This window comes from Chlamydotis macqueenii, chromosome 27 (assembly GCF_036417535.1).
Source record: "Chlamydotis macqueenii isolate bChlMac1 chromosome 27, bChlMac1.mat, whole genome shotgun sequence".
Taxonomy (NCBI): Eukaryota; Metazoa; Chordata; class Aves; order Otidiformes; family Otididae; genus Chlamydotis; species Chlamydotis macqueenii.
In genome coordinates, this window is record NC_141582.1 from 3,755,520 (window position 1) to 3,768,908 (window position 13,389).

At 63.8% G+C, this 13,389-nt stretch overlaps 2 protein-coding genes across 3 annotated transcripts; one reads left to right on the top strand and one right to left on the bottom strand.

Annotated features, from left to right (window-relative positions):
* Positions 1-2,225: 2,225 nt before the first annotated feature.
* On the bottom strand, positions 2,226-5,298 carry LSM1 (LSM1 homolog, mRNA degradation associated). The gene is made up of 4 exons (XM_086767870.1): positions 5,170-5,298; positions 4,754-4,822; positions 3,800-3,915; positions 2,226-2,753 (listed from the first exon to the last, which is right to left on the bottom strand). The coding sequence occupies exons 1-4, from the start codon at positions 5,213-5,215 to the stop codon at positions 2,583-2,585; spliced, it is 402 nt and encodes a 133-aa protein (XP_086623996.1). The 5' UTR covers positions 5,216-5,298; the 3' UTR covers positions 2,226-2,582.
* A 111-nt stretch (positions 5,299-5,409) lies between these two features.
* On the top strand, positions 5,410-10,285 carry BAG4 (BAG cochaperone 4). Of its 2 annotated transcripts, none has more exons than XM_086767868.1 (4): positions 5,410-5,495; positions 6,934-7,194; positions 7,500-7,727; positions 8,765-10,285. In XM_086767868.1, exons 1-4 carry the CDS (start codon positions 5,421-5,423, stop codon positions 9,266-9,268), a joined length of 1,068 nt encoding a protein of 355 aa, XP_086623994.1. In that variant the 5' UTR covers positions 5,410-5,420; the 3' UTR covers positions 9,269-10,285. The 2 variants fall into 2 exon arrangements, with proteins under 2 accessions (XP_086623994.1, XP_086623995.1); XM_086767869.1 differs by lacking the exon at positions 5,410-5,495 and adding an exon at positions 5,963-6,584.
* Positions 10,286-13,389: the final 3,104 nt, after the last annotated feature.

The following is a 13,389-nucleotide window of genomic DNA, read 5'->3' on the forward strand; positions in this document are numbered from 1 at the left end:
GCTTCACCCACCCAGTCCCCGCGCATGGGGAAGGGGGGAAAAAAATCAGGAAGGGCTGAAATCCCCGAGCCGCTGCTGGGAACTTCCGACCCCGCAGCCCAGCGCAGGCCGAGCACCGAGGCGTCTGCGATGTCCCGGGAGAGCGGGCGAGACCCTCCAGCATGGTGCGTCGCCCCCGGACCCCTGCACCCCTTGCCCTGCCCTCCTGGAGACGCAGCCGGCGCACCCCGGGCAGGGGACGCAGCAGCGGGGACCGGGGCGGCCCCTCGGCTGCAAAGCAGCTGGGATCGCTGTGGTCCCAGGGGGAGCAGCCGCCGCCGGGCGCAAGGCCTCGGCACAAGGACACGCCGATGTTTGTGAACAGAACCAAAACAGCCCAGGCAGAGACATCCCCCAGGCTCCGGGCTGGGGGGGCTGGAGGGGCACGAGCCCCCTCTGGAAGGGACCCGCAGCCAGCCGGGAAGCCATGCCGAAAAGGCACCCAGAACCCTCAGGAGGGTCTGGTTAATCGGGATCACCCCCACCCCAAGACCCTCACCAGCTCCAGATGTGACCCCAGCGTCTCCTCCGGACGTCCCCCGGGAGCCCCAGGCCATCGCCGCGCTGTTGGGCTGCCCGCTGCGTCCGCCGAGCCTGCGAGGAGAAGGGACTGCGGCCGGCCCGCGGTGCCGCAGGGATGGAGGCCGGGATTCAGGTCCCACACCTACCGTGGGCACCGGGACGGGGTCTTTCCATCGAGGCAGGGGGCACGGCTGAGCCCACGCTCGCCCGCCCGGGGCAGGATTAGGCCCCGGCAGCAGCTCGCACCCGCCCAGACCCTCAGCGACGCCAAGCCAGGCTCTGCCAAGCTGGGGGTGCTGCGGGGCGAGGGGGGAATGCGCGCTCGCATCCTGCACACCTGTGAGGGGTGCCTGGGAAGATGGCACAGCCCCGCTCCGGGACGGGCACCCAGCACCCTCCCACCCACGTCCCGCAGGGGCAGGAGCAGGGAGAGAAAACACTGGGGAGGCAAAACAGCCCCGCAGCCCCCGACCCCCACGCGACACCCCCGGGCCCCCACGCAGTCACCGGGCGGCTCCGTTTGCAGCTTTCAGCCTAAAAACACCCGAGCGCTGCGCACACGAACGTTCACAGCCGTTTACAGGTGGACAAAACCCCATCGCCTGCAAACCAAAGGCGCCAGGGACAGGGGGGTCCCGCTCACCTGCGGCAAGGCCCCCCCAGCCCGCACGCGCTGGCCCATGTGCCCTGTCCCTCACACCCCCAGCCCCACGTGCCCCCACTGGCCCCGGGGCAAGGCTGGGGCACCCCGAGGCTCCCTGAGCTGCACCTCCATGAGAACGGGGGGCCCCCTGCCCACCCCAGCCCGGCCACGTTGGAGAAAATCCCCTTTTCCGAGCCCAATTCACACGGGGGTGGCAGGAGCAGGACGAGGAGGCCGTATCCCCCCGGGGAGGGGGCTCTGTCGGGGCGACCTCGCAGCACGGCCAGGGGCAGCAGGGACACCCCCGCTCCAAGGCTGCCTTTGTTTCTATTTGGAGAGCGCAGATAAACCCGCAGCCCCCCCCGCGCCCGCAGAGGTCACGCACCCCGCCGGCGATAAGATAACGGGCTCCAGTGCAGCGAAAACAGGGCCCTGCCCCAGCCCCTTCCCCTGGCAGCGGCCAAGGGGGGAGCCAGGGGGGTCCCACAGCAGGAGCTGGGTGTGCTGTGGGGTGTGCTGTGGGGTCCCACACAGGCTGGGTGTGCTGTGGGGCAGGGGGAAAGAGAACCCCAGCCTGGCAGCGGCACAAAGCCAACCCCAAACCAACGGCTCCCAGCCCGACGCCGGCACCGAACGCGCCGGGACACAAAGTCTCTCGTACCTGCCGCAGCCACCCCAGCTCCTCTGAGGCGCGGGGACACTGCCGAGGCCGAGGGGCTGCAGGTGCCCCCAGGTGTGGCTGGGCTGGCCCAGCTGTGGCAGCAATTCGTCAGCAGGTAATTAGTGTGCTCAGCCACAGGGGAGCAGGTGGCCCTTGCTGAGGTGCACCCAGGTCCTGCTCCCCATCCCTGAGGGAGAGCTACCGCCACGTCCTAAAGTTTTTCCTGAGCCCACCCCATGGCAGGACCAGGAGGTCCTAGTCCCCCCCCAGTTCCCTCTCATCCCGGCGGGGATGAGAGTCGGTCATCCCGAGAGAGAGGGGGAAGCGCCAGGTCCCGAACACAGGCAAAACCATGGTTGCGGAGATCAAGGATTTATTTACACGTCAAGGAAAACGCTCACCCAGAGTCACGTGTGGAGGAAAAAGCAAACAAACCCAAAGGACCAAGCGATTTGCCTCCTGAACAGAAACGCTCGCGCTCCCCAGCGCGCCTGGCCCCCTCGGAGGGCAGCCCAACGCCTTCTCTCCTTCTGCGCAAGGAGAAATTAAAGGCATGATTTTCTATTATTATTATTATTATTTTTTTTACAGTGATCCACGCCACAGAAAACACAACCCGAAAATGAAAACCACCTTTCCGAAGAGATCAGCCCGGGCGTGGGCGGATGACGCAGCGCCCCACGCTCTGCCGCAGGCACGGCGCGAGGGGCAGCGCAGCTAGTACTCGTCCAGGGTGTCCGCCCGCGGGACCGAGAGGCCCCGCTCCTTCAGCGCCTGCGCCTTCAGCTTCTCTGACTCCTGCTTGGCCTGCTGCTCCACCCGCTGCTCCTCCAGGATCTCCTCGATGGAGACCTGCTGCAGAGGCGTGTCGCTCTCCTTCTCCAGGTCCTGCAAGAGAAACAGCCCCTTCAGCACCGCAAGGCGGCCGAGACACGCAGCTCCGGTTGCGGGATGCTCCCGGCACCGCTCTGCCGCGGGGCAAGCTCAGAGCTGGGCTCACGTCGCCTCTGCCCAGCGCGTCTCACCAGCCTGGAGAGGCCAAAAACCGGCGGGGACGGCAAAGGTCCAGGGCGGATCAGCACTGGCGTCTCCCCTGGGACACGGACACGCGCTTCTCACACGTGCTCGAGCTGCGCTGCGTCCGACTGCTTCCCTGCCCGCGCCTGGCCAGGCTCTGCGCTCCCGGGGAGAGCGGGCACCGCTGCGCCGCGGACGACGTGCTCCGTGGCTCTGGCCAAAGCTGCTGAAGCAGGACGGTTCCCATGGCGAGCTCAAAGGCAGCCCGGGGATTTGGCCTCACAAACGCTCGGGTTCCCCGCGCCACCGTCACGGATCTGCACGGGCAGGACAGCCTCCGCCGGGCGAGGGGACCAAGGTGCTCAGGCATCTTCCATGAGCGCCCTCAAAACACAGAGGCGACGCAAAACAGAGGCGCACGACACATGGGGCTGCGGGCAGGGACCCCGGGACGGGCAGGGACCCCGGGGACAGCTGTCTGTGGGAGGCGGCTCCCGGGCTGAGCTCAGCCCAAAGCGAACAGCGAGCGGGATGGCGCTCGACTCCTCCCCAGCCCATCCCAGTGTCCCCCTGGTGCCGACGGGATGGCCCCGTGTCCCCCGCCAGCAACACCCCGTGCCGGCCAGGGCTTCCCCACGCACTGCTCTTTACCCCTCACCTCGTCGCAGAGGAGCTGCAGCTGCGGGACGGCACGTCTGACCCCCGCCCTCGCATCCAGGGGGGTGTTTTTGGGATGGCTCAGCCTGAACCAGCCCCGGGAGGGGGCTCAAGCTTCGGCCCCCACAACAGGACAGCGACCGCATTTCACAGCGGACAGACAGACACCCAGCTCCAGCAGCGCTGCTCGGAGTCGCGTCGCCGCGAACGCCACCGGCTCAGCGCCAGCCCGCAGCGCGCAGCAGGAGCCGCTTACTTACGATTTCCCCCAGCAGAACAACGTTCTCGCCTCTCACAACAAAGATGCCTCGAGGGATGTCCCCGTACTTCTTGCTCACATGGATACGCTCCACAGTCTGGTGCAACACCAAGTTTGCTGCAAAAATCGAGAGAGAGAGAAAATAATCCAAATTTTGCCATTTTCTAGCTACAAAGCGCTTCCCCTCCCAGCCCGGCAGAGCACCTGCGGCAGCCACAGCACCCACGCTCTCCTGCCTCTCACAGCTCCCCACAGCCGGGTCGCCAAAGGCACCGGCCGCCTCCCTGGCTGCGGCGATGGACGCGGCACCTCAGGAGCAGCAGGGCCGGGTGCCCAGCTCCCGCCGCCTGCGCAGGGAGCTCGGAGCACCCTGAGCCCAGCAGAGCACCAGGCACTGACGATGGCGGGGAAGACGACGGCATCGCGGGCGCCGCAGGCTCCGGGCAAGGACCACGGCACCCGATGGCGAGCGCAAACACCTCCCGGGCTATTTCTGCCCAAAAAGGGAGAGCAGAGCAGCACCGCGGGACGCAGCAGGACGGGGGGGAAGCACCCGGCTCCGGGAGGAGCACCCGTGAGCAGCCAGCGCGGGGGACGCGCAGGCGGGCGTTCACGCTCCAAAACGCGACCTGCAGCTCCCTCGCTGCGCGCGACCAGAGCGCGTTCTTTTGGAACTCAGGTGGGTGCCAGCCGGGGACACGCGCTCCCGGGGGCCGTCACTGCGGCCGCCCCGCCGGGACCGCGAAACGGGGAGCTCTCCCCACATCCACGCTCCCGCTTTCTCGTTCAGCCAGCGCTCGGGACGGGAGCTGCTCCGGTAAGCGCGGCCTCGACGGAGGCGGGAGCGGCGCCCTGCTCGTGCTAACGGGCACCGCCGGGCTCTCCTCCTCCTCCCCCCCGCCAGCCCCCGCGCACCGTCCAAAGCCCGGCCTAAGCCGTCACCGGCCGAACCTACCGAACTGGTCGATGCTGCGCAGGTACCCGATGAGCGTCCGGCCGTCCCGCAGCAGGACCAGGTGCTTCTCTGCGGGGCGGAGAGAGAGGTCTCAGCCGCGGACACGCGTGGGCACTAACACCCCCCCCCCCCCCCCCATCCTCAGCATACAGCGCGGGGAAGCCGGGGATCTGCGAACCGCCCCAGCAGCGCGGAGGGGAGCGAGAGCGCCTCCGGCACCAGCCCCACGCGGGACCGGTGGCCACGGGGCACGGGGGGAGGGGGTAGCTCCCCCGCAGGGAGAGGGGAACGGGGAAAGACGGGGGTCCCACCGCCCCACGGGGGGCAGCACCCACGGAAAAGGGGAGGTCCGGCCGCCCCACGGGAGACCGCGCCCTCGGGGAAAGGGCCCCAGCCGCCCGCCGGAGGACACTCACTGTCGATGTCCTGGATGAGGCTGGCCGTGCCGGGCATGTAGTTCATGGTGCCGCCGCGCCGCCCGCAGCGGAAGCGCCGCCATGCGCCGGTACCGCCGCCGCCCCGGAACCGCCCCGCCGCCGGGCGGGCCCCACTGCGGCCCTGCCCCTTTTAAGCCGCGCGCGGACCGTGCGCGCGGGGTGGCCGCTGATTGGCCGATGGGCGGGCGGCGGCCATTGGCGGCGGGGCGGGGCGGGGCGGGGCGGGCGCCATGGAGCCCCGCGGCAGCGCCGCCGAGCCGGGCCCGCCGTGGCGCCCCGGGTCCCCCCGCCCGCCGGCGGCGCAGGTAACGGGGCGACCGGGACCGGGGCGGGGGCAGCCGCGGTCTCCGTCCCGTCGAGGCGGGGCGCGGGAACTCGCCGGGCGGGCGCCGCCCCGCCGGGGCTGCCCGGTGGAGGAGGGCGGGGCAGGGCCGCAGCCCTCGGCTCTGCTCCCCCCGTTAACCGGCAGCCGAGTCTCCGCCCCCCGGACCCCGCCGGGACGGTTCCGCCGGACGGGCGGGGCCGCAGCGGGAGGCCGGGGCCCGGCGCGCCCGTTACGGGCTCCCCCAAAACGCACCCGGCCCGGCCGGCGGGGAAGGGGCCGGTTTTACCGTCGCCTCCGGAGGTCCGCGGGGTTTCCCCTCCCCGCTCTCGGTGCCCGGTTCCCAAAAGGCTCCGTTGGCCTTAAAAATCCGCGCTCCCGTCCCGGGGGCTCGGGCAGGCGCGTGGCTGGAGAGTCCCACGGCAAACGCCGCTCGCGGTGGAGTTTTACCTTCGCGCCCGGTTCAAGGTGACGTTTCCAGGACACGCGTGTTCACGGCGAGCGTGGGGGTTCGCTGCCCGGGGCACCGGTGAGAGCCGGGCGTCGCCGGCCGGGCCGCGTCCCGCTGCCCGTTCACGGGCCCCGCGCCCGACCCCGTGGGGTCCGACCCCCCCCCCCCGCACCCCCGTCCAGGCGTAACTGCGGTTTGTTTTAATCCTACGGGATGCGCAGGTTTGATCCCGCTCTTTCGGAATTCCCGGCACGCCGGTGATACGGTCTCTCCTCAGCGAAATGGCTCGTGGGCCAAAAAAAAAAACCTGCTTTGCCCAAAGCTACGGGGAGTCAGCCCGAAACCCTGCCGCTTCGTCGTCTCCGCCGCGCTTAGGTGGAGACTCGCGTCGGTTTCCTGATAATGCCGATCGATCCTCACCGGTGTCCTGGCCGTACAGACCTTCTGCACGCCCAGTTCTCCAGCCCGCCCGCTCCCAGGGCTGCGGCGTGACCTGGGGCGGGGTGATCCGAACGCCCTGCTCCGCGGGGCCCAGAGCTGGTAGAGCTCGTCCGCTTGCATCATTTCTGTTTGCAGACTGAAAGAGGAAATGAACTTTTCGGGAGCGTTTTTCATCCACCGGTACGACTGCGTTCGCGCGGTCGAACCTCCCAAGAGCTGCTCGCTGTGAGAATTGTACCCGCGTCTCTGAGCACAGCTCAGCGAGGTTCAGTTCCACGTATCCCCTCTCCAGACCAACCTGTCCCCGTGTGACGCCCCGGACCAGAGCGTGAGGCAGACAGGGGTTTATTGCCGGGGCCAACAGAAAGCCGCGTTAGAGCAGGAGAACCTAAAACTCAGGCAAATTAGCCCGGGGACGAAGGAACCCCTGGCTAAATGCTGCTCTTTCCCCGCTGCTGGGGCGGCCGGAGCCCCTCTGCCCCCGTGTCCGTGGCCCGTCACCTTTCCTCTGCCCTTCCCTCCTCTCCAGGCCATGGATTCTCCCTACGCCAACGGAGCCTACAGCCCCCCGTACCCTCCGGCTGCCGGCGCCGGCCCGCACTACGCCAGCCTGCCGCAGACTCGGGGCTACTACTGCTCCGGGCCCTCACGGACCCCCTACCCTGCGGAGTCCACGGGCATGTACCAGCCCCCGTCGCCCGCTCCCCCCTGGAGCTACGCCCCGCCGGACTGCCCCCCCGAAGGGTCCTCGCTCAGGAGGCAGCAGGTTCCTGGCTACTCCCCGCCGCAGGTAAGAGGCCACAGCGGTTCCCAGGGCACGAGAAGTCATTCTGTGGGGCTGCAGCGGAGGGAAAGCCCGCCGGGCCTCCTCCCATAGGTCCCTGTGGGCTGCTGTGCCTTGGGCAGCTTGCCCTGCCTGGTTTTATTCTTAAAAAAACCGGTGGTCAACCCCGTTCTTCAGCGACTCCAAGTTTGTGGCCTAGGAAAGCAGGAATCAGGCAGCCAGCCGGATGCTGCGGCAGCTCCCAGGGCTGGCTGGAGGGAGCGGTGCTCGGAGTGACTCCAAGGTAATGTCTGTTCCCCCTCTTCCTGCAGACCCCGGGAATGCCCATCCCGCAGTATCCATACGGAGACGGCAACGGGGGGGTCACGCCGCAGCTCAGATCCCCGGAGGACACGTGGGCTCCCCACGCCGTCTATGGGGTACAGCCGCGCTACGCCTGGCCCGCTGCTTCGGCGCACGGGAACCCGTTCGTCTCCGATTCGCACCCATCCTGGACGGGCAGCGTCGCTCCTTCCCACCTTCCCGCGTGGGACTCGAAGGTACAGCTGATCCTTCCGCAGCGCGTGCCTGCGCGGGCTCCTGGCTGCGGTCACGCCTCCCAGGTTACACGGCTTTCCTCAAAACCGGCCTCTGTCTCCCGGGAATGCCGCTTTCTCGGAGCGCAGGTAGTTTAGGTAGAAACAAAGCAGCAGGTGTCCAGAGAAAACCGGCATCCACGGCTGTAATTTGAGAAAGGCACTGGAGATACCAGACGTTCCAGGGCAGGTCTTGAAATGGGTCAGGCCTCATCTCTCTTGTCCAGCTCTTCTCTCCCACGCAGCAAACCTGGTCAGAAATCCTCCCGTAGCCTGGGGGTCAGTCTGCAGACTCTGCTGCTCCTCTGCAAGCGCTTGGTTTGGGCACAGTCATCCTCTGCTGAGGAAGGTTTTAAGCAGAAAGTCTAAGGAAACGGTGCATTTGGTGGGGTCTGTTCATCTCGGCTTCTCTGGGTTGGATCAGGAGTCAAATGACTCTCCAGGGGTTTGGTCCCCGGGCAGCAGCAGCCCTGATGGGGGGGCTGTGGACTCGGGTGGGGGCTGCTGTTATTTGGGAACAGTTCAAAAGTGTGCTGCCTGCAGGGAAGCATCTCCTCCGGTACATCCAAACGGGACCGTGCTGAAATCCAGTTAGCATCTCCCTGGTCACGGGTAACCAGCGTTCCGTGGCTCGCGCTGTTTCCTCTAGACACGTGCCTCTTGCCGGGGATCTGCTCGAGCGCGCATCCTCTGGCCCTCTTTGGGACTTCTTGCAGGAACCAGCCCGCTTGGCAGGACACGGGGCAGCAGCCCGCGGGGACGTGACGTGTTGCGGCGTCACGGTGCGTGACAGTCTCGAAAACGCTGTCCTGATCCCTGGTAACGTCATGCCTGGCCCGCTCTGCCCTGTCCTCCCAGGCACGCGCACCCCAAAGCAGTCACGGTGTCACCTGCCGCCCGGATCCCTCAGCCCTGCCTTTTCAGTGCGACATTAAAAACCTGGCTCTAAGGGAAATGCACTTAAAGATTTTCTTTTTTTTTTTTTTCCCTTCTGACTGTAGGATGCTGCTTACGACAAACCTGAGCAAAGCGCAAACCAGCACAACTACTATCCCGACGTCAGCCACCAGCACTCGGGGCCGCTGAACGAGCGCAGGCCAGCCGCTCTGCTGAACGCCAAGCCGTGCCCCTCGAACGCCAAGGTGCAGTACAGCGCGCAGCCCCAGATGTACGACGGCGCGTCTCGGAAGCTCTTGGCTGGGAAGCGGGAGGCTGGCTTTAAACCCGCTGAGCAGCCCGCAACCAATTCTGTGGCCGTCCAGCCGGAGATTCAGAGAATCCTCCACATTATGGGGGAGGCTGAGCAGCTGGAGCAAGAGGTGGATGAATTTGTAGGGAAAAAGACAGATAAATCCTACCGGCTTCTGGAGGAGATGTTGACCAAGCTGCTATTGGAACTGGATTCCATCGAGACGGGTGGCCAGGACAGTGTTCGGCAGGCCAGGAAAGAGTCCGTCCACAGAATTCAGGCCGTACTGGAAAAACTGGAAAGAAAGGGACTGTGAAAGCACATCAGCCACAACACAGAGCCTGTTGTTGAGGTTCCAAAGAGTTTTAGTTCTGTTAAACCTCAGCTCTTTCTGCTACACACGATTGACAATGGAATAGCAATAAGCCCCGAGTTACAAAAAAACAAAACAAAACAAAGCCACCAAGCCCCCCGCCCCCAGAAGCCCAGCCCCAGCAGATAGCTTGGCAGTGGACAAATGAAGAGAGGTCTGAAGCAGCAAACCGAGTTGTTTGTTCCAGGCTTTGGAAAAGCAGCACCACCCGAGGTCCTTTCGCTGTAGAGGTCTCCGTGGGGATCCGCATCCCCTTCGTCAGCAGGAAGAAACTCGCTGTACAGAGTTCCCCAAACCAGGCCCAGTCTGTAGGTGCCTCCTGCTGCCACGGCAGTGCTTTAAAACAGCTGGAACGCTCGCCAGATGTGGTCACCATGGCACTGCAACGCGCAGCCACAAACCGAGGCTCTGGGCTTGTCAGTCGCTGCGTGTATTTTCAGCTTCAGCTTCCTCGCCGTGAAAACTCGTGTGTTGTCGTGGGGCTTTGTCTGGTGTTAGCGCGCTCAAGGAGCTGCGCTGGAGCGCTGCAGAAAGGGACCACGCTGGCAGCCCGTCAAGGCAAGCGGATGTCGCGTCGTGCTGTTCCTCCTCTTGTGAAGAGCCAGTCCGCGGTGTGCCCCGTGGACGCAGGAACACAGCCTGGAAATCGCGGTTCTGCCGTGGAAAAGGAGGGGTCCGAGCAGAGGAACGATGTCAGAGCAGAGCAACCCGAGAGGGCAGGATGGTTGGAAACGCTTTCCAGGTCACTTGGTAAAAAATCCACGTTTTGATTGTAACGTCCCTCCACATCCTGCAGGTTTGTATTCCGCTGCAGTGCTGTACGCGTGGCACTGTACGGTCTGGAGGGGAAGGGAACAGCTCAGCCCCCCGTTACCCTCCCGGTTACACGTGAAGTGAGTCATTACCGTGTGTGACGAGATAATAAACCCTGACCACTTTTAAATGTCGGTTTGTAATTAAGACGTCTCAAAGTCTCTCTTCTTTAAAAAGAAGTTGTGGGCAAGATTGTGTAACTTGGCCCTGCCTGGAACCAAAGCAGCAGCCAGGCTGGCTCGGCAGCCGAGGTCAGGGACGGACGCAGCACGTCACCCCCGAGAGTCCTTGTCGAGGGGTGCCGGTACAGTGGTCCCATCGCCTCCCAAGCGGCGCAGATGCCCCAGGAGCCTTCAGCCGTGGCTCCAGGGCTGGTGGCCGTGTTTTGGAAGGGATCTTGGCGCACCCGAGGCTGGGAGTGCCCTCACCGAGCGCTCTGCGGGCGGGCGGCCAGCCGATGTCCTGAAGGCACCCGGCAGATCCCGCGTCATTCCCAGCCGGGGCTGCGTGCACGGGACTGACCTTTGCAGCTCGTTGGATGTGATCACGAGCGGCGGTCAGCCTGCAGAAACGGCCCTGTCCGAGGTGAGCCAGAAAGAGCTGAGTGTCCTGGGACAGGCAAACGCTTGGCTGCTGTTTTATTTCCTCCTCTTGTCAGGCAGAGAGCAGCCAGGCCAGGCTGTCCGTGCTTTGGACGCAGCATGAGATCTGACTTCTGAGGCTCGGCGGCTACGCGGGGGACAATGCAGAGCACAATAAACAGACCGATGCCCTGTCACTGTACCGCGCGCAGAGAGCGACGGCCCAGCCGCAGTGAATGGCACCCTTCTTTCTCTGGTACAGGCAGCACTGTCAGCAGCGCATCCAGGAATTGATCTGTGCTCTGGGTTTGTTTCTTTTGTGAAAACACTCGTGGTAGGGACGGCTTCCACACCACCAGCGGCTCTTTAAACCCAGAGGAACGCAGAGCAGCACTGTGGTGCCTCTACCCCTCGTTTTATCTTACAGCTGATGGCCTTGTTAAACGCCCCCTCTCATCTTCTGAAATCTTTCCCAAGAGACTGCTGCGGGTTCACTGAATTGGCTTGATACAGTTATTTAGTTTGTTTGAAAGGGAATATGGGTGACAGAAACCATCAACCGCTCCAAAGAAATGCTGGAGGTGGGGGCAGAAAGCTGAGTTCTGCTACGGGTTTGCTAGCAGACTCAATTCCAGATTTATTGAGTCCTATTCTTTGATCCTTTAGCATTTCCCACAAGGTCTGTCTGTAAAAGGCTGTGAAGGAGACGAAAAAGTGAAGAAGGACTGTAAGTACCCAAAAAGACCCAACTTGTCACTTTCTAGGAAAGCCAAGAAGTGAAAAATCCAGCCAGTGGAGCGGGACGAGCACACGGGCGGCAGCCTGAACCAGGCTGAGCAGCGGGCAAAGGCTGCAGGGAGGCTGTGCTCTCCTGAGAAGGAGGGTACTGGAGATGCAGGAGGGGAGAACAGCCTCTGCTGCATGTTCCCTTGGTGCCTGGGGCATGACCGAGCTGTGACACCACCCGTCCTGGCTCCAAGGCTCACCTTTCTGCTGGAGGGAGGTGCGCGCCTGGTCCCTGGAACTCCTGTTCGGGAGAGGAGCCAGCCCTGATGAAAGGTGGGACCATCCTACCCCGCCGCGCTGCTCTCCGGCCGTTTCGGGTTTGGCACCAAGTCCAGGCCACGGTCTCGCCGCATTTGTGCTCTCTAAGGAATTACCAAAGAGCTCATTTCTTCCTCCGTTACCACATCGGGTTTTTTATTGGGTTGGCAGGGCTGTTGCAATAAAGGTCTGGATTCCCTTCGTGCGGGATCCAGCCAAAGTCTGAACTTTGTTGTTGCAAGAGATGGTGTAAGTCCTGCTTCAGCAGAGAAACTGAAATCATTCAGCGTCAGTCAGCGCGCACGAGAGCTGCTGCAGCTGTACAGGACCCCTCTATAAAACCACGCTGAGGACGGGCAGAACCGCAGCCCGGCTTGAACCCTGCGCGCGCCCCGGAGAGGTGCTACGCGAGCAGGGCAGGTCTCCCTCCCCACTGCCCGCAGGCTTTCGCGGCTCTTTCTGCCGCTGTCACCCGAGCACGGCGGCGACAGGCAAACAGGGCGGCGAGGTGTCAGCCCTGCCGCTTTTCTGAGGCGTTATCAGCAGAAGGGCTGCAGCAAGTCGCTGCTTACAGGTACAGGAAAAGCAGCAGCCAGCTTCGGTTCGTCTGGAATCCGCGGAGCTGGCGGAAACTTTAATTTCTGTATTTGCTTCAGTAGCAAGAATTGCATCAGGAACAAAACTGCATCGTTTGCTGTGTCCTGTTTGTTCTAACACTCGTTTCCCTCCCCTGCCAGTTGCCAGGGAGAAGAGGTAAGCAGGTTCTGGCTGCGCAAGGAGCGCGGAGCGATCCCGGTACCTTGTAAACTCGGTAGCACTGCAATGCAGTCAGCCAGGGGAGAAGGAAAAAACCACGCGCTCAGCTGCTGTATCACCAGCGCTCTGCGGACTGGGACCAAGGTTTCCCGCTGCGGAGGCGTGGTGTGAATGATACCTTTATCTGTTCACGAGAAAAACTGACAGCGCGTGCATGGCATTCGAGGCAGACAAAGTCTGGGGGGAAGGAGGGAGGTGGAACGTCTTTGGTGTTTGGATGCTGAACCTATCAAGGTAACGCATTCCTTTACAGGATTTTCCCTCCCTAAGTTTAAGTCCTCACATGCGGGAAGGGCTCGGCAGAGGGTTCTGTAAACCTGTATTTAAAAGCACAGGAAATAACATGAAAAAGCGGGCTGAAACGGCAGTTATCGTGTCAGCGGGGCCAGCTCTGTGAGAAGACGCGGCTGCGGCCGACGTCTCTGCGTCCCTGGGGCCGATGCTGGGTTTTACGTGTCTTCCCCAAAGCCGTGCCAACCCGAGAGCAGGGATGAGGGCATACCTTCCACACGCAGCCCGCGGAAAACTCCCGCTGGCGTAACCGCATCCGGCCCTGCTGCGTCCCTGCCGCCTTCCGTCTCCTTCAAAGCAGGACCAAAGTGGGTCACGGCTTGGACGGCGATCTGAAAGGAGAAAGACGCTGCAGCAGAGGCCCGGGCAGGAGCTGCATCAGCGCCGAGCTGGCGCAGGCAAGGCTGCACGGACAAGGTTTGCAGCCATTGCTGCTACAGATGCAAACTGGGATTTTAGCACCTCTGTCCGTTCAGTCGTGCAGCCTGTAACCGCTGTGGCGATGGTGAGCACTGGGAT